The sequence below is a fragment of the Haliotis rubra genome, unplaced genomic scaffold, assembly GCF_003918875.1.
Source record: "Haliotis rubra isolate DU_JTF1 unplaced genomic scaffold, ASM391887v1 Scf986, whole genome shotgun sequence".
In the NCBI taxonomy this organism is placed as follows: Eukaryota; Metazoa; Mollusca; class Gastropoda; order Lepetellida; family Haliotidae; genus Haliotis; species Haliotis rubra.
In genome coordinates, this window is record NW_025767730.1 from 233,387 (window position 1) to 251,115 (window position 17,729).

Consider the following 17,729-nt stretch of genomic DNA (forward strand, 5'->3'; position numbering starts at 1 on the left):
AAAGCCACAAACATGAGTTCATCGGCGCGACCAGTGTTACAAGTGCTCCGACAACTGGTCGCCAATCGTGTGGCCGCCACGGGGTTCGAGTCTGTATTGAAACAGGTGAGAGACCGAAACAACAGGGATCTATTTGTAGGCATTCGGCCTATATGCTTAACCGCGAATACCAGAGTTCGACCAGCGGCTATTCTAAAGATAGACTTACCAGGGCTCGTATATAATATTATAAATATTTAATTTAACACAATACCGCAGTTGGCATACAATGCTCAAATTTAAAATTAGTGTACTGCAGTAGTCACATACATATTATAATAATTGTACAGCAACGAAAATAATACATAGGAACTACAGGCTTTCACACTGATAAGTTTTTAAACTGTGAACACAACCCTTTTCTTAACACTGAACTTACCTGTTTAGACAATGGAGAATGTCTTTTCAATTCACCTTTTTTCGACATCTTATGCGTTTTGTCAGCTTTGTAATACACACATACGTATACGGCCAGATTAGTGTGGTGGACGGAGAGGAGGGGCGGTGTGTCTGTGAACTGGTCGTGTCTCCCGAGTTATCCAATCCCCGGGGTTCACTGCACGGGGGCGTGGCAGCCACGCTGGTGGACGCTGTATCCACGTGGGCGGTCATGACTACCGGTGAGAAGAAACCCGGTGTCACTGTCGACCTGAACGTTTCGTGAGTTGATCAATTACCTATTACCAACACAGATCGTTATTACTTTATATTTATTTTATATCAAGTATTAAAACAATTATTGGATATAAATGATTACCATAGCTTTTCCTTTTTACAGATTTCTGAAAGCGGCACCCACAGGCGAGCCTATACTGATCGACGCACGTACTCTGAGGGTGGGCAAGACCCTGGCATTTCTGACGGTGGACATCTTGAAGAAAGACTGTGGGACCTTGTTGGCCCAGGGAAAACACACGAAGTTCATGGGAGTGTGACCAGTATGCCATGGTGTGGTCCTGGATTAAATGGGGGAAAACCCCTCACACCAATATCTGAATGAGTTGAGGGATGCGTGTATTTGAAGTATGACAGACAAGGTGTGAAGCTTCATAACATAATTATACACCCAGAACAGCTTGTGCTTGTTTGTTTGCTATTTAATGTCTTTTCAGCAATATTCCAGATGTATATTTGCAAATAGACCCCATGATCAAGTGATTATCGTCATGGATCCAGGCAGCTGGGTTACCATGATATGCAATCAACAAAATATTTCAGCCTGGCCACCCGATCCCCTCCTACAACAGGCATATATCACTTGGAGTTATGGTCTTACACGGGATCCTCAATGGTCAAAGTTGATGAAGGACGTGATCTACATTGGACACGTCATCTGTTTCTGGTGTGTTGAGTCAGCATGTAAGCAGTATCGAGAAGTAAATAAATCTTGTTTTCCACAGTGTTTGAGATATTTCTGTCAGTATTTACTGTAAAATATGCCATTGTATACCAAATGGACAACAAATAATACAGTTCGTCTCCGTTCCACTGAATGTAATGATACGACCAGACATTCTTCTCATACAGTGGTGTGCCTTTGAATACGATAACCACCATGATGTCACGACTGGTAAGCACCGTTACAACCACCCTTCGTGTGTTTGCAAACCATTAACCTGGTGTTTAGTGACATACGTTCAGACGTTCATGTTTTGTAGGAGAGATGTTTATCCTGCAGTTTCACATCACGTGGGGCACTATGAACACCTGTATTTTCTATATTACACTACCCCCTTGTACCACGTGTGAATGGCTGCGTTAGGTTACTATATGGTCTTCCCATGGAAACTGAACAGAACAAAACTGCTGTATCAATAGATTGATGTATTGTGAAATATGCGGATCGGTGGTGTAAAAGAATGTTATTGCCAAGTGTTTAGTACAGTCCTCTATTTACATTCCATATTCAAACAATATGATTAAAGGCATGTGACAAACGCTTGAATGTTTTGTCAAAGGCGCCGCCCGCTCAAGGTAAAATTGTTTGGACAAGGCGTTATTGTATTATAATGTAATGTTTGATATAAACTGAAATATAACGCGCCAGACCTTAGTGTGATGGACGAGGCTCACGTGGGCGATGACTATTTCTTTAGTGAGCGACGCGGCATACATTCAAGGGAGATCAATCCGACAGCCTTATCTAGGTCAACACGACCTGGTTCATGATACTGTCATTACAACTACTTCACACCTTCACTCTTAAGTTTATATATATAGTAAACTGTCTATTAATTCCAACCCAAAACATTTCTTTCTGAATTATCATTACTTAATATCAAAATATACCAAGATGATTACCTCATCTCTTGTAGAGGTTCTATATGGTGGGGTACGCTAATGATTACAGTGATATGTAAAGTAGCCCTTGGTATCTTTACCTCATGTCTTGTAGAGGTTCTATATGGTGAGGTAGGCTAATGATTACAGTGATATGTGAAGCAGCCCTTGGTATCTTTACCTCGTCTCTTGTAGAGGTTCTATATGGTGAGGTAGGCTAATGATTACAGTGACATGTGAAGCAGCCCTTGGTATCTTTACCTCGTCTCTTGTAGAGGTTCTATATGGTGAGGTAGGCTAATGATTACAGTGATATGTGAAGTGGCCCTTGGTATCTTTACCTCATCTCTTGTAGAGGTTCTATATGGTGAGGTAGGCTAATGATTACAGTGATATGTAAAGTAGCCCTCGGTATCTTTACCTCATCTCTTGTAGACGTTCTATATGGTGAGGTAGGCTAATGATTACAGCGATATGTTAAGTAGCCCTCGGTATCTTTACCTCGTCTCTTGTAGAGGTTCTGTATGGTGAGGTAGGCTAATGATTACAGTGATATGTGAAGTATCCCTCGGTATCTTCACCTCGTCTCTTGTAGAGGTTCTATATGGTTAGGTAGGCTAATGATTACAGTGATATGTGAAGTAGACCTCGGTATCTTCACCTCCTCTCTTGTAGAGGTTCTATATGGTGAGGTAGGCTAATGATTACAGTGATATGTGAAGTATCCCTCGGTATCTTCACCTCGTCTCTTGTAGAGGTTCTATATGGTGGGGTACGCTAATGATTACAGTGATATGTAAAGTAGCCCATGGTATCTTTACCTCATGTCTTGTAGAGGTTCTATATGGTGAGGTAGGCTAATGATTACAGTGATATGTCAAGTAGCCCTCGGTATCTTTACCTCGTCTCTTGTAGAGGTTCTATATGGTGAGGTAGGCTAATGATTACAGTGACATGTGAAGCAGCCCTTGGTATCTTTACCTCGTCTCTTGTAGAGGTTCTATATGGTGAGGTAGGCTAATGATTACAGTGATATGTGAAGTAGCCCGTGGTATCTTTACCTCATCTCTTGTAGAGGTTCTATATGGTGAGGTAGGCTAATGATTACAGTGATATGTAAAGTAGCCCTCGGTATCTTTACCTCATCTCTTGTAGACGTTCTATATGGTGAGGTAGGCTAATGATTACAGTGATATGTGAAGTAGCGCTCGGTATCTTTACCTCGTCTCTTGTAGAGGTTCTATATGGTGAGGTAGGCTAATGATTACAGTGATATGTGAAGTAGCCCTTGGTATCTTTACCTCATCTCTTGTAGAGGTTCTATATGGTGAGGTAGGCTAATGATTACAGTGATATGTGAAGTAGCCCTCGGTATCTTTACCTCGTCTCTTGTAGAGGTTCTATATGGTGAGGTAGGCTAATGATTACAGTGATATGTGAAGTAGCCCTTGGTATCTTCACCTCGTCTCTTGTAGAGGCTCTGTATGGTGAGGTAGGCTAATGATTACAGTGATATGTAAAGTAGCCCTTGGTATCTTCACCTCATCTCTTTTAGAGGTTCTATATGGTGAGGTAGGCTAATGATTACAGTGATATGTGAAGTAGCCCTCGGTATCTTTACCTAATCTCTTGTAGAGGTTCTGTATGGTGAGGTTGGCTAATGATTACAGTGATATGTAAAATAGCCCTCGGTATCTTTACCTCGTCTCTTGTAGAGGTTCTATATGGTGAGGTAGGCTAATGATTACAGTGATATGTGAAGTAGCCCTTGGTATCTTTACCTCATCTCTTGTAGAGGCTCTATATGGTGAGGTAGGCTAATGATTACAGTGATATGTGAAGTAGCCCTCGGTATCTTTACCTCGTCTCTTGTAGAGGTTCTATATGGTGAGGTAGGCTAATGATTACAGTGATATGTGAAGTAGCCCTTGGTATCTTTTACCTCATCTCTTGTAGAGGTTCTATATATGGTGAGGTAGGCTAATGATTACAGTGATATGTGAAGTAGCCCTCGGTATCTTTACCTCGTCTCTTGTAGAGGTTCTATATATGGTGAGGTAGGCTAATGATTACAGTGATATGTGAAGTAGCCCTTGGTATCTTCACCTCGTCTCTTGTAGAGGCTCTGTATGGTGAGGTAGGCTAATGATTACAGTGATATGTAAAGTAGCCCTTGGTATCTTCACCTCATCTCTTTTAGAGGTTCTATATGGTGAGGTAGGCTAATGATTACAGTGATATGTGAAGTAGCCCTCGGTATCTTTACCTAATCTCTTGTAGAGGTTCTGTATGGTGAGGTTGGCTAATGATTACAGTGATATGTAAAATAGCCCTTGGTATCTTTAACTCATCTCTTTTAGAGGTTCTATATTGTGATGTTGGCTAATGATTACAGTGATATGTAAACTTTGGGAAATATGAATCCCATCAAAGTGCACGTGCTCTACCGTCGGCACTGTGAATGTGTGTAGTTTCATTATCTATTCAAGGGAGTTACTTCCCTTGAAAGCCACAAACATGAGTTCATCGGCGCGACCAGTGTTACAAGTGCTCCGGCAACTGGTCGCCAATCGTGTGGCCGCCACGGGGTTCGAGTCTGTATTGAAACAGGTGAGAGACCGAAACAACAGGGATCTATTTGTAGGCATTCGGCCTATATGCTTTAACCGCGAATACCAGAGTTCGACCAGCGGCTATTCTAAAGATAGACTTACCAGGGCTCGTATATAATATTATAAATATTTAATTTAACACAATACCGCAGTAGGCATACAATGCTCAAATTTAAAATTAGTGTACTGCAGTAGTCCCATACATTTTATAATAATTGTACAGCAACGAAAATAATACATAGGAACTACAGGCTTTCACACTGATAAGTTTTTAAACTGTGAACACATCCCTTTTCTTAACACTGAACTTACTTGTTTAGACAATGGAGAATGTCTTTTCAATTCACCTTTTTTTGACGTCTTATGCATTTTGTCAGCTTTGTAATACACACATACGTACACGGCCAGATTAGTGTGGTGGACGGAGAGGAGGGGCGGTGTGTCTGTGAACTGGTCGTGTCTCCTGAGTTATCCAATCCCCGGGGTTCACTGCACGGGGGCGTGGCAGCCACGCTGGTGGACGCTGTATCCACGTGGGCGGTCATGACTACCGGTGAGAAGAAACCCGGTGTCACTGTCGACCTGAACGTTTCGTGAGTTGATCAATTACCTATTACCAACACAGATCGTTATTACTTTATATATATTTTATATCAAGTATTTAAAAAAAAATTGGATATGAAAGGTCGATTGATTACCAGAGCTTTTCCTTTTTATAGATTTCTGAAAGCGGCACCCACAGGCGAGCCTATACTGATCGACGCACGTACTCTGAGGGTGGGCAAGACGCTGGCATTTTTGACGGTGGACATCTTGAAGAAAGACTGTGGGACCTTGTTGGCCCAGGGAAAACACACGAAGTTCATGGGAGTGTGACCAGTATGCCATGGTGTGGTCCTGGATTAAATGGGGGAAAACCGCTTACACCAATATCTGAATCAGTTGAGGGATGCGTACGCGTGTATTTGAAGTATGACAGACAAGGTGTGAAGCATCATAACATAATTATACACCCAGAACAGATGGTGCTTGTTTGTTTGCTATTTAATGTCCTTCTCAGCAATATTCCAGATGTATTTGCAAACAGACCCCACGATCAAGTGATTAACGTCATGGATCCAGGCAGCTGGGTTACCGTGATATGCAATCAACAAAATATTTCAGCCTGGCCACCCGATCTCCTCCTACAAGCATATATCGCAATGGATGTATGGTCTTATACACGGGATCCTCAATGGTCAAAGTTGATGAAGGACGTGATCTACATTGGACACGTCATCTGTTTCTGATGTAGTGAGTCAGCATGTAAGCAGTATCGAGAAGTAAATAAATCTTGTTTTCCACAGTGTTTGAGATTTTTCTGTCAGTATTTACTGTAAAATATGCCATTGTATACCAAATGGACAACAAATACAGTTCGTCTCCGTTCCACTGAATGTAATATGATACGACCAGACATTCTTCTCATACAGTGGTGTGCCTTTGAATACGATTACCACCATGATGTCACGGTCTGGCAAGCAGCGTTACAACCACCCTTCGTGCAAACCATTAACCTGGACCTAGATTTTCGAAGCTCTCTTAGCGCTAAGATAGTCGTAAGTTAATGTTAATGTATGGCACTTACGGCTGTCTTAGCGCTAAGAGAGATTCGAAAATCTAGGCCCTGGTGTTTAGTGACTTACGTTCAGACGTTCATGTTTTGTAGGAGAGATGTTTATCCTGCAGTTTCACATCACGTGGGGCACTATGAACACCTGTATTTTCTATATTACACTACCCCCTTGTACCACGTGTGAATGGCTGCGTTAGGTTACTATATGGTCTTCACATGGAAACTGAACAGAACAAAACTGCTGTATCAATAGATTGATGTATTGTGAAATATGCGGATCGGTGGTGTAAAAGAATGTTATTGCCAAGTGTTTAGTACAGTCCTCTATTTACATTCCATATTCAAACAAAATCATTAATGGCATATGTGACAAACGCTTGAGTGTTTTGTCAAAGGCGCCGCCCGTTCAAAGTAAAATTGTTTGGACAAGGCGTTATTGTATTATACTGTAATGTTTGATATAAACTAAAATATAACGCGCCAGACCTTAGTGTGGTGGACGAGGCTCACGTGGGCGATGACTATTTATTCAGTGAGCGACGCGGCATACATTCAAGGGAGATCACTCCGACAGCCGTATCTAGGTCAACACGACATGGCTCATGATACTGTCATTACAACTACTTCAGACTCAGCACTGCCTTTGAGTTATCGATGAGTTATTTTTCCTTATCTGAGTGCTTGAACATTTCGACTGTGTAAGCGGTTAGTATTGATCAAAGTAATGCAGGTTTTATCAAATTTTAACACGTGGGTAAAATCCACATAGAATCAGTGAAAGGGAATTTGGGATTCGAACCAGTGATCATATGATTCCGGCACTCGAAGACCCTGTCTTAAAGTCGTTTTCTCGAATACTGAGCAAATTTATAGCGGATCCACCCCCACTATTCCTCTGTAGCTTGGAGATACGAATTTGCATATTTTCACCCTAGGTTCTACACATGCATGGTGTTCTGAAACGGCCAGTGCACAATTAAGTGATGAATGTAACATATACTCTTAAACACATTGCTTAGAGTTTCTTTACTTTCAAATGAACTAGACTTTAGCTTGAAAAGAGCCCACTATAACGGTGTTTGAAATAGGGGATTATTTTAGTTGTCTTATTTAAAACGTGTGGCTGAGGCATTCTCCAACTACAGAAAGACTTGCGGGGTCATTTGATTCTTTAAAAGTTCGCTGTCTTTCATTGGTGAACCAGCGTGGCAGTATTGAATCTGATGAGTTCTTTTGTGGTCACCCCGGGTACTGAACAGGGACCAACAGTTTTTAATGAAATAGGCCAAATGACGCACTTGACGTGTGTGTTATTGGGCCACCACAACCTTGTGTATTGTTCATGGTATAAATCGATGCATTGACAGACCGCCACGATAAAGTTGGAATCTTTCTGAGTGCGGCACAAAACAACATATTCACATCACCCCAACTCAACAATGTGTATGCCTCAACAGCGTATAGTGAGCATGGTTTTACACAGCTTTTAGAAAAATCCCAGCAATTCCACACCTGGGGACACTAGAAATGGCCTTCACACACTGAAGATGTGGGAATCGAATTCGGTAGTTTAGCGTGACGAGTGAACACTTTAATCATCATTCTAACTCACCGCCTCCGCGTGCTTGGTTGTGTGAGGGTAACCAATTATATCACAAAACAGCTTTCTTTATATATAATATTTTATTGATCCCGTTAATATTCATTGTTATGTAAACTGTCAGACTGCCCTCTACTGAGTGTTCCAGGTGGGGTGGCGAAGTCACTGACTTCCAAATGAAACAGAGATGGCTGGAGAAACCTTGGTCAGTTTTAAACAATACTGTAACTGTTCTATCACAATAAACGTCATTGATCCCCTAGTTTTTGTTGAACTGATACTTGCCGGATCTGAATAGCCACTTTGGTCTCCTAAAAAAATTCTTCTTTGATTTAGTCTCAATTGTTTGTTGCGGGAACATTTTGATTGACATCTCTACCCGTGGTGACCTCAACGCCGGCGTCTTCTGTGTCACACGACGTGGTTGTGGAGGCGGACTGTCCGGAGTGTCTGGAATTATTGATTGAACAAGTACGTCACAAGCTTGATATGGTGGTGTCTAATGAAGCTGGACAATCTATATTGGATTTGTGTTGATCCATTTGTGGACATAGATGATGCAACTAAACATTATGTCAAGGGCGTCGTGTACAGTAGAGGGCGTTGACCAAAGAGCAGAGAGCATATAAGTGCGAAAGGGCACGGGACCCTATTCCCCTATAGGATCTTTGCGCCCAAAGTGTAATAAAATCCCTTGCTTCAACACTGACATACCGCAGTCGTAGTTCGTTTGGTCGAACAGAACTGTGAAACCACCTCCACAGTGAGAGCACAGTAGGAGCACCATAGCCTTTCCATGTGAATGGTTATGGGCGAAGAGGAGTATTTAAAACGGCGACACAAGCGTTCTCCACACGGATAAAGTGTAATACCTGCTTCACGCCCATTCTTGTTGTCGAATAACGCCTCTGAACTTCTTATTAATGGTGTAAATTTATCTCACCTTGAAAACGCCCTGGGTGCCCTCTGGTTATGACTTCAGCAATGTGACCTTGGTCAGACCTCCTGAGTGCCCGGATGAGGATGTCAACAGCAGTTGGCCCAAATATGGGCAGTAGGTCGAGGAGCCTGAGCACCTGGTCGGAGACGGACTTCGTGTCCAAGATGTAGTGGACGACTGTTGATGACAGGAGGCCTGAGTCCCGCAGGTAGATGAGAACTAGAGACACCAGCAGGTGCTCCACCAGGATCGGATAGCTTGCCTCCACTATAGCCCGGTCTGCAGTCGGCAGCACCTCCACTACAAACACAAGAAGAAGTCAGTAGTGGGGCACAGTATCACATTTGTCGCTTGGGATGTGGTAGTGAGTGAGTAAATGGAATGAAACAGATTCTGGTCCAGGCTCACCGACCGACCAACTGTGGTACAATGATCCATGTCGCCTGAGTACGGTGACTGTATGAGACAGGTTATACATTTTGGTCCTCAGTTTAGGTAAGCATTGAGTAATTGGGATAAAAGTAGACTTGCACAAGTCTCTAAGGTAACAATTAATAGTTTAAATGATAATTTCCTCAAAAATACAAAATAACAGACTGTACACTTATCTGGACTTGCCTCTTCGAAGGATAGAATTACTATACACTCATGCGCTCAGCATTCAGTACAGCCTTGGAGCAAGGCTAGAATGAATGTTATGTTATGTGATGGTTGTTTCAGCATTGCTTTTGGAAGAATGAAGTAAAATCTTATGTCAGCTGGGTAAGCAGCATAAGGAAGTTCAGCAAAATCTATACTGAGAATTCTATATTAGCAATTCTCCGTTAGACCTATCATCAGATGTCGAATGGTGGCTTTCAGTATGTAGCGACGGTTATATGTTGGTCCAGTCGTCTATCATACGGGACCTCAACGTGGCCCTGCATCGTGAGTTCCAATCCCGCATTGATTATGTTTTTTATTTTGTAAATACCAAACCCGCGTTCGTGGGTTTAACAAGGCGTGAAACTTGCATCACTTTGGGTTATCCAGCATATCAGGCTAAAAGGCTTTAGCCTTTCATAAACGATGTGTTGGTCCTGAGTATTTCTGAATTTAGGAACATTTGCTCATATCTAGGCTAGCAGTAGTAGATGTAGGAGAAACGAACGCCGATCTCAGACGTCAGCCTAGTAATGCCATGTCCACAACGCCTGTTTAAGCGAACACCTCTTACATTAATCAACACAACTACTTACCTCCTAGAGGGTTGTGCAGCTGGCAATCTACACACGCCTGCACGAGTTGTCCCAACATGGTGGAGCGTCTGCCGTCCACGGTGTTGCTGTTCCACTCACTGATGACCGACCAGAACAAACCGCTGAAGTCTTCATAGAAATCCAGGTCTTCCCGTAGTCGTGTGAGCGTCTCATGGTTGGGCACGAGGCACTGCGAGAACTCCCACACTCGGTCATCTGAAATATGGACAAGTTGAATTAAGCAACACTAACGTCCCCTTCAAGTAGCCCTATCCTTCTGTCAAATCACTCCTTACGATCAAACACTAAATGACCTATCGGTCCCTTAAGCGAAATACGCATTATGTCGGAAGGTGCACGTTAAATCTCAAAATAATAAAATTAATCATCATCATCATCATCATCATCAAGTAACAAAGTGCTTGTCGCAAGAGGCAACGAACGGAATAGGGTGGTCAGATTCACTGACCCAGCGTTAACCCAAATGGGTAGATTGTCTTCATTGAATACAGACTGCATTCATATGGTTTGAATATTGACGATTAAGGCGTTTAACAACAAAGAAAACAAAATGTGGTAGGGATCTGTAAACTGATCTTGAACACTGACAATGCACATATGCGCTACGTACATGAATGTACAACCATGAATCGGAGAATTCATTAGGATGTCATAACTGCACAGTTTTATTTGTCAAATCACTGTTGTCACCAACATATCGTTACAGCTATGACCCATGTATGCTTTGTCTGCTTTGAAGTACTGAGAGTGGTTGGGCTGGTTCGGGTTTGTTTTCAGGACTTTCTCGTACCAAGGAAAGGTTGTAGGTTACAGCAAAATCCCCGGATGTGTGAAGGCAGTGATTTGTCTTTTGTGTCACGCAGAGGGCACTGCGAGCTGATTTCGTTAAAGTGTTGAATCCTTTTGTTCACATCCGAGATCGTCTTGTTGGCCAGAACGATGTCTTCCCTGTAGCTGCAGATCTAAACAGGTATAGATAGAGTTGTTAACGCAATGATAAAAATGATATAAGGAAATATCAGTAAAAACAGCATCTAACCCTCTTAGCCACGTGAGCTGTGCTAATTTACAGAGGGGTACACGAAGTACGTGATTTAGATTATCAGTTGTCGGACTTTTTGTGGAAAGTAGTAAACAGTTATACTTCACTATGAAAGTGTGGTCTCAAATATAACATAACAACTTTGTAAAAGGCAATGCTGCAGTATTAAAGTGATGGTGACATTAGCAGTACTGCAGAGAAAGAGATTTCGTTAAGTAGTACTGCAGTGTAAATAATATTATGAGCAGTACTGCAGAATAAAGAGTGATATAGAATATAGAGTGATGTACACAATATCAACATCTCTTATCATGTTTCATGCTTTTAAGTGATATTTTATTAAATGTGCGTGGTAGTTGAATTAAGTAGAAAGTAGATGAATTTTGAAAGAGCTTGTATCCAGTAAATGTCAAAATAAAATAACCTCTTTGGCCAACATATTTGCCAGTTTATCCCTCTGTTGTTCGGTCTCGCGATATCTCGCGACAGGCATTTCTTTTGGTGACAGTTCACCGAATCCGGCATCCACGTGACCGGCCCTGCTGGAGTTGCCGAACACGTCATCGTCCTGTAATAAGCAAGCACATGTTCTCAGTTCGATCGGTTTAATGTTGTCACTACGACAATTTGTCGGCTTACTGACAAGGCACGGCAAAATAATTGTAAATAACATGTAAAGAACTCTACCACTTGAAGCCTGACCACATTTGAAGTAAATGCAGGCTGGCCTCGCGGATCCAGGTTCAAGAAACGGTCTCACATTAGTGAGACTTTTCCTACTGGTGTACAGTGAAGGTGCAGTGGGTAAACTCCACACAAATACTGTTGAGATCAGCGTTAACGCCACGCCCACTCACTAAATCACCAAATCTATTTGTGTCTAGTTATATAGGTCATTGGAAACCAACGCCACAAGCATAACAAAAGCATACACTTTACAATAAAACATTAACGTGACAGCACCAGAAAGTCAGTAGATCAGGGTTCGATTACCAACATAGGTACAATGTGAGGCCCACTTTTGGTGTTCCCCGTCGTGATATTGCTGGAATATTGCTAAAAGCGGCGTAAAACTAAACTCACTCATTTGTCTCGCTATTACAATGTGCGGTTATTATCACCTACTAGAGGCTGTGTAAGGAACTGTTTACTACTGTGACACTCCCCCATCAGAATATACAACTACAGTCGGTTCAAACCTGCTCTGTGTCTGAGTCGATGTCTCCAACGGACAATGACGTTGACGGGAAGGTTGTAGCCGCGTAGTCAACTGCTAGTAGTTGACTGCAGCTCTTGGATTTGGTCCTGAACTCTGGCGGTGGTGGCAGGACAGGAGCCTCTGCGACACTGTTCAACCTCGACGTCCGCCCACACCGTACCTCATTCAGTTCATACTCAAGCTGAGAGATAGTATCTCTGTATTCTCTTTCCTTCAGTTTCACCAGTGCAAGTTCATTCTCGAGGGAGACAACTCTGTTTTCCGCCTCCATCCTGGCCCACTGCTCTTGTGCCATCTGTGTCTCGAGCTGCCCCATCCGACCACCTCCAGTTCCTGACTCACTAGGCGGAACTACTATTCCGTTTCTGAAACTACCGTTAAACATTTTCTTGTCAGTCACCGTGTTACTGTCGTACGCTTGGATGCCGTGACTGTATTCTGGTTGATACATGGCCGCACCTCGTTTGTCTTACTCAATCCTGGTGTTCAAAAACTTCTGGCTTTCACAGTTCATTTCCCCTGACCAAAGTTTCACCACAACGAGAGTATTGCCGGAATGCACCAGTCAAACCTTTATCTGCATCTGTAAACAGGGTTTACATTATACACACACTAAAAACACAAACAAACAGCTGACGAGCTCAGAGTAACATCCTTATGGAGCTACAACATGAACGCAATTCACTGTCATGTAATATCAAGTGATACTCAATTTCAGCCCTCAGACATATTCCGGATGTTTGACAGTGACCAGTGACCTGACCGAATCTGAACCAGACAATCCAGTGATTGATATTATGAACATCGCACCACTCATAGCATAGGTAACTGGGAACCCATTCCAAGAAGGCGCATCAACTGGCACGCAAAATAACACATACACTCGCAAAGTGGATATGCCCGAAAGCATTTACAAAATATTGCAAACTTCATTAAAATGTTACCAGGCTAAAACAGTTTCCGAAACACTGGAAACTTGAAGTCCGAAACACAGAAGGATCGAATTCATCAGTTCGAATAATTACTCGTTTGTTTCCTATAACCAAACATTAAACCAGAGTGTTTTGTTCGGCAGTTTATGTACACGCTGAAGGAAAAGACGTGATATAATTTGTTGTTATAGTCCGAATTAGTAGATATATATTCATGTATGCCGTTCCTTGGCTTTACTCTCATTTTACACACGTAGCCGATGCTAATTCCGATTCTAATTAGTGACTGTATAGTGATAGGGTGTATGTTCTTACCGCTGGATTTGAATGCATGTCACAGTGGTACCAAGGCATCCCTATAAACTGTAGAGTTCTAGTCCGGACCAACATCGTACATAACTCTCTTTACTGCAGCAATTCTTGAAACGCTTATTCAATGCGTTTGTTACATGCTTGTACAAGACTCAGTCCCACCCATACAGGACGTACCGCTACCCGCTTAACTGAGCCGGTGATGTCTGTCATCTCACGCCGGGACAGCTGTAGCTGCGAGGCTGACATTCCGGGTGACATATATTGATTTTTCCAACTGCGGTTATTGATCTTTAACAACAACATTCGTCTTGTCAAATGTGTTGACACGCATGGATAGCCGTGTTTGAAATAGCGATTATAACATCTAAATGGTGATGAACTCACGATAAGGGTATATTCATGAAAGTGTAACTACACATATAGATCGAATATACGTCACTAATGGCGAGATCTGGTTGGATGCTGGCAGGTATACCCTTTCAGCAAAAACATGTGTGCTGCCGAGAAGCATTTGTGAAATTAAACCTGATCTCTACTTATCTTCCTAACTCATCTTCACTATCAACAACTTACCTCATGAATAGGAATACCTATCCGGAATAGGAACACATGCAGGGGGAGATAACTGCTCTTGTTTACAAGATCGTGATAGGTCTGTCATCCATCCATCTTGTTTTCTATCACAGTTTAACCGAGTTAATCAATATTCATGAGGTTCTTGGCAGTTCGTCAAAGCTGACTGCTTAAACATGTGCGTTGTAGTTTGACGCTGTAGATGCTGGCCCGGCTTAACAGGCCGACGGCTGTCTCGCATCGGTGGACAATCAATTTGTCTTTATATGTGATCAATAGGTTCCTGTTCTCAGTTGAAGTATTCGATCTGCTTAGAAGGCTGGAGGTAAAGGCATGATGAAACTTATCAGAGTATGGAGACAGGGATGACTGTAAAATGTAACTCCCATGTTCACATGGTGCATTCTGGTTTGAACAATGGATTCCACAGAGGTATGCATAGACTTTGTTGGAAACGTATGTGGACCTGCCTACTCATCTATACCATATTCGTACAGAATCTTGTATAAACAAATTTTACTTGTTTCAGTATTTATTGTGTTAAACGGGACGTGTGGGTACTAGATACTGCAGTTCGGTGTGCAGAGTTACCTCCCATTGGTGTTCGAGAAACTGGTGATCGTGGTTCGAAAACGTCCCTGATTATGACACTTGTTTTGTCATACGTCCTGGGGTTGTGAAACATCTGGCTATTCACCCACACGTAGCTCACATGTAATTAAGATCCTCTTCCAAGCCGCCTTCCTTCATACCCACTAACTCAATCTCGATTCATAAACCTTTAACTGGAACCTGTGTCTTAGGCAGTGGCAAAACTACATATAGGCAATAAACAACTTCGTGCACACAATGATTTTATTTGCCAATCGTGACCATTCATCGGCCCGACCTTTGTCAAAGGAAAAGCAATATTGGAGAAACGCTAAGCTTCCGATAAAAAACAGCGAAAACTATGCGACGGTAAAGTTCGGGCCGAGATGAGAAGCACACCCAGAAATACAGAGGTGTTTAAGGTAAACACGATGTGTGCTTCTTTACTCGACAGTCCATTTCCGCCACTTTGCATGGCATGTGTATATTACACAGAAGAGTTTCTACAGTTTTGAATCGGAGTTGTGACTTGTATTCAAGGTTAGGCTCTACAAGAATATAGACTTTTCACACTTTGAAAAGGATCAAATCGTGGATTCAATAGAAAACTATGATGTGGGGTCAAATTTGGTTTAAATATCTAAGCTTATTGTAGCGTGGTTTCTAGGTTTCAGTATGTCATTGCATCTTGTGGATCCCATACCTGCTATTGACAAGTGGTGTTTATTTGTCAATGACTCGTTTCATGATTTCCAAAATGGTTGATTGGTGCCATGAAAACCATTTTTATGGTTACTCATGTATCAAGTGCATAAAGTTAAAATAAAGTCGCTGTCTGCCTAAAGAGGGATTACGACATATTATTTATCCAGTCTTAAATGGATACAATTTCGTATTACAAATCTACATTTAAGTAAAGTTGTGAATTTTTATGATCCTTATCAAAGTGTGAGTAGTATATTTGAGTCTACTATCACAACATATACTGGATGATACGATGATTCAACATCAAATATACTGAGGGAAACAAATAAGGGAACGCCACTTCATGGCAATGTTCCTATACTTATTCTCAGATTTCCCCCCCCACTGCGCTATTCAAAGCTGGTGATTAAAACTTGATGATATTAAAGGAACGCTTGATATTTCCGAGTTCCTGTCTTTGTTTCTCTCAGTATATATATATATGTATAAAAGTGTCTCATATACTTTATAGGCTTTATAAGCGTTTTGTGAGAGTAACACACACATGAACAGATTCTATCAGTCTCATGTGAACATTATCTTTGTTTAGAAGGACCACATCTAGCACTAGCAATAACATTCAATGTACACTACATGTAATATGTTTTTCATAGTACAAAAACTTTGAAATACAAGATGTACGATGGTAAAAACATACTTTTCGTTTTTCAGTAAAGACTCAATACACGTTACGGTTTCGCCCAACCTGTTCTAATGGTGATGGTAGAAAAGATTTCATGGAATACAGGTGCCACTGAGATTGTCATAACTTTGCAAGCGATAAAAAATCTAAAGATTGAATATTTATACCTTTCATGAAACGTTGGGTCTATGGGGGCATGTGGGTTTCTCATTTCTTCATGGTAAATAATCCTGATTATATTTTGTTAGTTTTAAAGTTCAGTTTCCAAATTGAGTCCATTGTGAAATCATTTCTGCAGCCCTATCTCAACATGTTTGACGACATTGGGTCACAAAAAGTAAACAATATATATATTACTACTCAAAACAAGTTAAGGGTCATGCGATATCATCATGTAATGTTACTGATGAGGTTGGTTGCATTGCATATGAATGAAATTTTTACATTCCCTGGATGGTACGTCATTGAAAAACATTGCAGAACCTGGATAAAGGCTGCAGATAACCGTGGTGCCAATAGTCATCATGTGGTAGGGTGTTAAAAAATGAACAAATTGAAACATCGAGTACTTCACAAAAACGCCACCACTGTTCGTGGAATTAGTGCTGTGCATGCTTATTTTCCCTATAAAACTTGCAATTGTCACAGTGCTATTGTCACTTGAAATTCAACAATGGCAAGACGTCAACTGATCATGACAGACAGAGGAAGAGCTCTTGCCTGGCTTCAAGATGGTGAAACTCAACGCAGTGTGGCTCGGAGACTAAATGTGAGTCAGAGTGTCATTGGGAGGTTATGGCAACGGTTTCGTGTGACTGGAACGCTGAATAATCGACCACGTTCTGGCAGGTCTCCATCAACAACTCCTAGAGAAGACCGATTCCTGACAAATATGGCCGTCCGACAACGCAGAGTAACTGCCAGACAACTCCGTGACCAACTGAGAGCTGCCACAGGTACCCTGGTATCTGATGAGACCGTCAGGAACCGACTGAGGAGGAACAATCTTCACTCAATCAGCGACACAGGGCGGCATGACGTGACTGGTGTAGACGCCATGTCCGTTGGCAACGTGCTCAGTGGGCGTCAGTTCTTCTCTCCGACGAGTCTAGGTATACTCTACAGTTCAATATGATGGTAGAACTTGTGTGTATCGGCGTCCAGGAGAGTGTTTTGCTGACGTCAACGTCAACCAACGTTTGCCATTTGGAGGCGGGGGTATCATGGTTTGGGGTGCATTTTCCTTTCATCAAAGGACACCTCTCTATGTCATTAATGGTAATTTGACAGGAAATCGCTATCTACGGGAGATTAACAGGCCCCTT

At 42.0% G+C, this 17,729-nt stretch overlaps 3 protein-coding genes and 1 long non-coding RNA gene across 4 annotated transcripts; 2 read left to right on the forward strand and 2 right to left on the reverse strand.

The window, feature by feature from the left end:
* Window positions 1–12: 12 nt before the first annotated feature.
* LOC124265594 (acyl-coenzyme A thioesterase 13-like) lies at window positions 13–1,441 on the forward strand. Its single transcript, XM_046700379.1, has 3 exons — window positions 13–105; window positions 515–699; window positions 818–1,441. The coding sequence occupies exons 1-3, from the start codon at window positions 13–15 to the stop codon at window positions 972–974; spliced, it is 435 nt and encodes a 144-aa protein (XP_046556335.1). The 3' UTR covers window positions 975–1,441.
* Window positions 1,442–4,817: 3,376 nt separating this feature from the next.
* LOC124265591 (acyl-coenzyme A thioesterase 13-like) lies at window positions 4,818–6,272 on the forward strand. The gene is made up of 3 exons (XM_046700375.1): window positions 4,818–4,929; window positions 5,340–5,524; window positions 5,651–6,272. Exons 1-3 carry the CDS (start codon window positions 4,837–4,839, stop codon window positions 5,805–5,807), a joined length of 435 nt encoding a protein of 144 aa, XP_046556331.1. The 5' UTR covers window positions 4,818–4,836; the 3' UTR covers window positions 5,808–6,272.
* Window positions 6,273–6,909: 637 nt separating this feature from the next.
* Window positions 6,910–17,667, reverse strand: LOC124265589. The gene is made up of 3 exons (XR_006895488.1): window positions 16,025–17,667; window positions 15,110–15,115; window positions 6,910–6,922 (listed from the first exon to the last, which is right to left on the reverse strand). It is a non-coding gene; the product is annotated as an uncharacterized LOC124265589 (long non-coding RNA).
* LOC124265586 lies at window positions 8,225–14,718 on the reverse strand. The gene is made up of 7 exons (XM_046700373.1): window positions 14,427–14,718; window positions 12,587–13,189; window positions 11,812–11,955; window positions 11,136–11,307; window positions 10,325–10,540; window positions 9,090–9,386; window positions 8,225–8,596 (listed from the first exon to the last, which is right to left on the reverse strand). The coding sequence occupies exons 2-7, from the start codon at window positions 13,055–13,057 to the stop codon at window positions 8,406–8,408; spliced, it is 1,491 nt and encodes a 496-aa protein (XP_046556329.1). The 5' UTR covers window positions 13,058–13,189; window positions 14,427–14,718; the 3' UTR covers window positions 8,225–8,405.
* Window positions 17,668–17,729: the final 62 nt, after the last annotated feature.

Coding starts and splice junctions, on each gene's coding strand:
- LOC124265594 (XM_046700379.1), top strand. CDS start 13: ATGAGTTCATCGGCGCGACCAGTGTTACAAGTGCTCCGACAACTGGTC. Junction 106..514: donor TCGAGTCTGTATTGAAACAG/GTGAGAGACCGA, acceptor GTATACGGCCAG/ATTAGTGTGGTGGACGGAGA. Junction 700..817: donor ACTGTCGACCTGAACGTTTC/GTGAGTTGATCA, acceptor TCCTTTTTACAG/ATTTCTGAAAGCGGCACCCA.
- LOC124265591 (XM_046700375.1), top strand. CDS start 4,837: ATGAGTTCATCGGCGCGACCAGTGTTACAAGTGCTCCGGCAACTGGTC. Junction 4,930..5,339: donor TCGAGTCTGTATTGAAACAG/GTGAGAGACCGA, acceptor GTACACGGCCAG/ATTAGTGTGGTGGACGGAGA. Junction 5,525..5,650: donor ACTGTCGACCTGAACGTTTC/GTGAGTTGATCA, acceptor TCCTTTTTATAG/ATTTCTGAAAGCGGCACCCA.
- LOC124265586 (XM_046700373.1), bottom strand. CDS start 13,057: ATGTATCAACCAGAATACAGTCACGGCATCCAAGCGTACGACAGTAAC. Junction 11,956..12,586: donor TCGACTCAGACACAGAGCAG/GTTTGAACCGAC, acceptor TGCTTATTACAG/GACGATGACGTGTTCGGCAA. Junction 10,541..11,135: donor TAACCTACAACCTTTCCTTG/GTACGAGAAAGT, acceptor TCCATATTTCAG/ATGACCGAGTGTGGGAGTTC.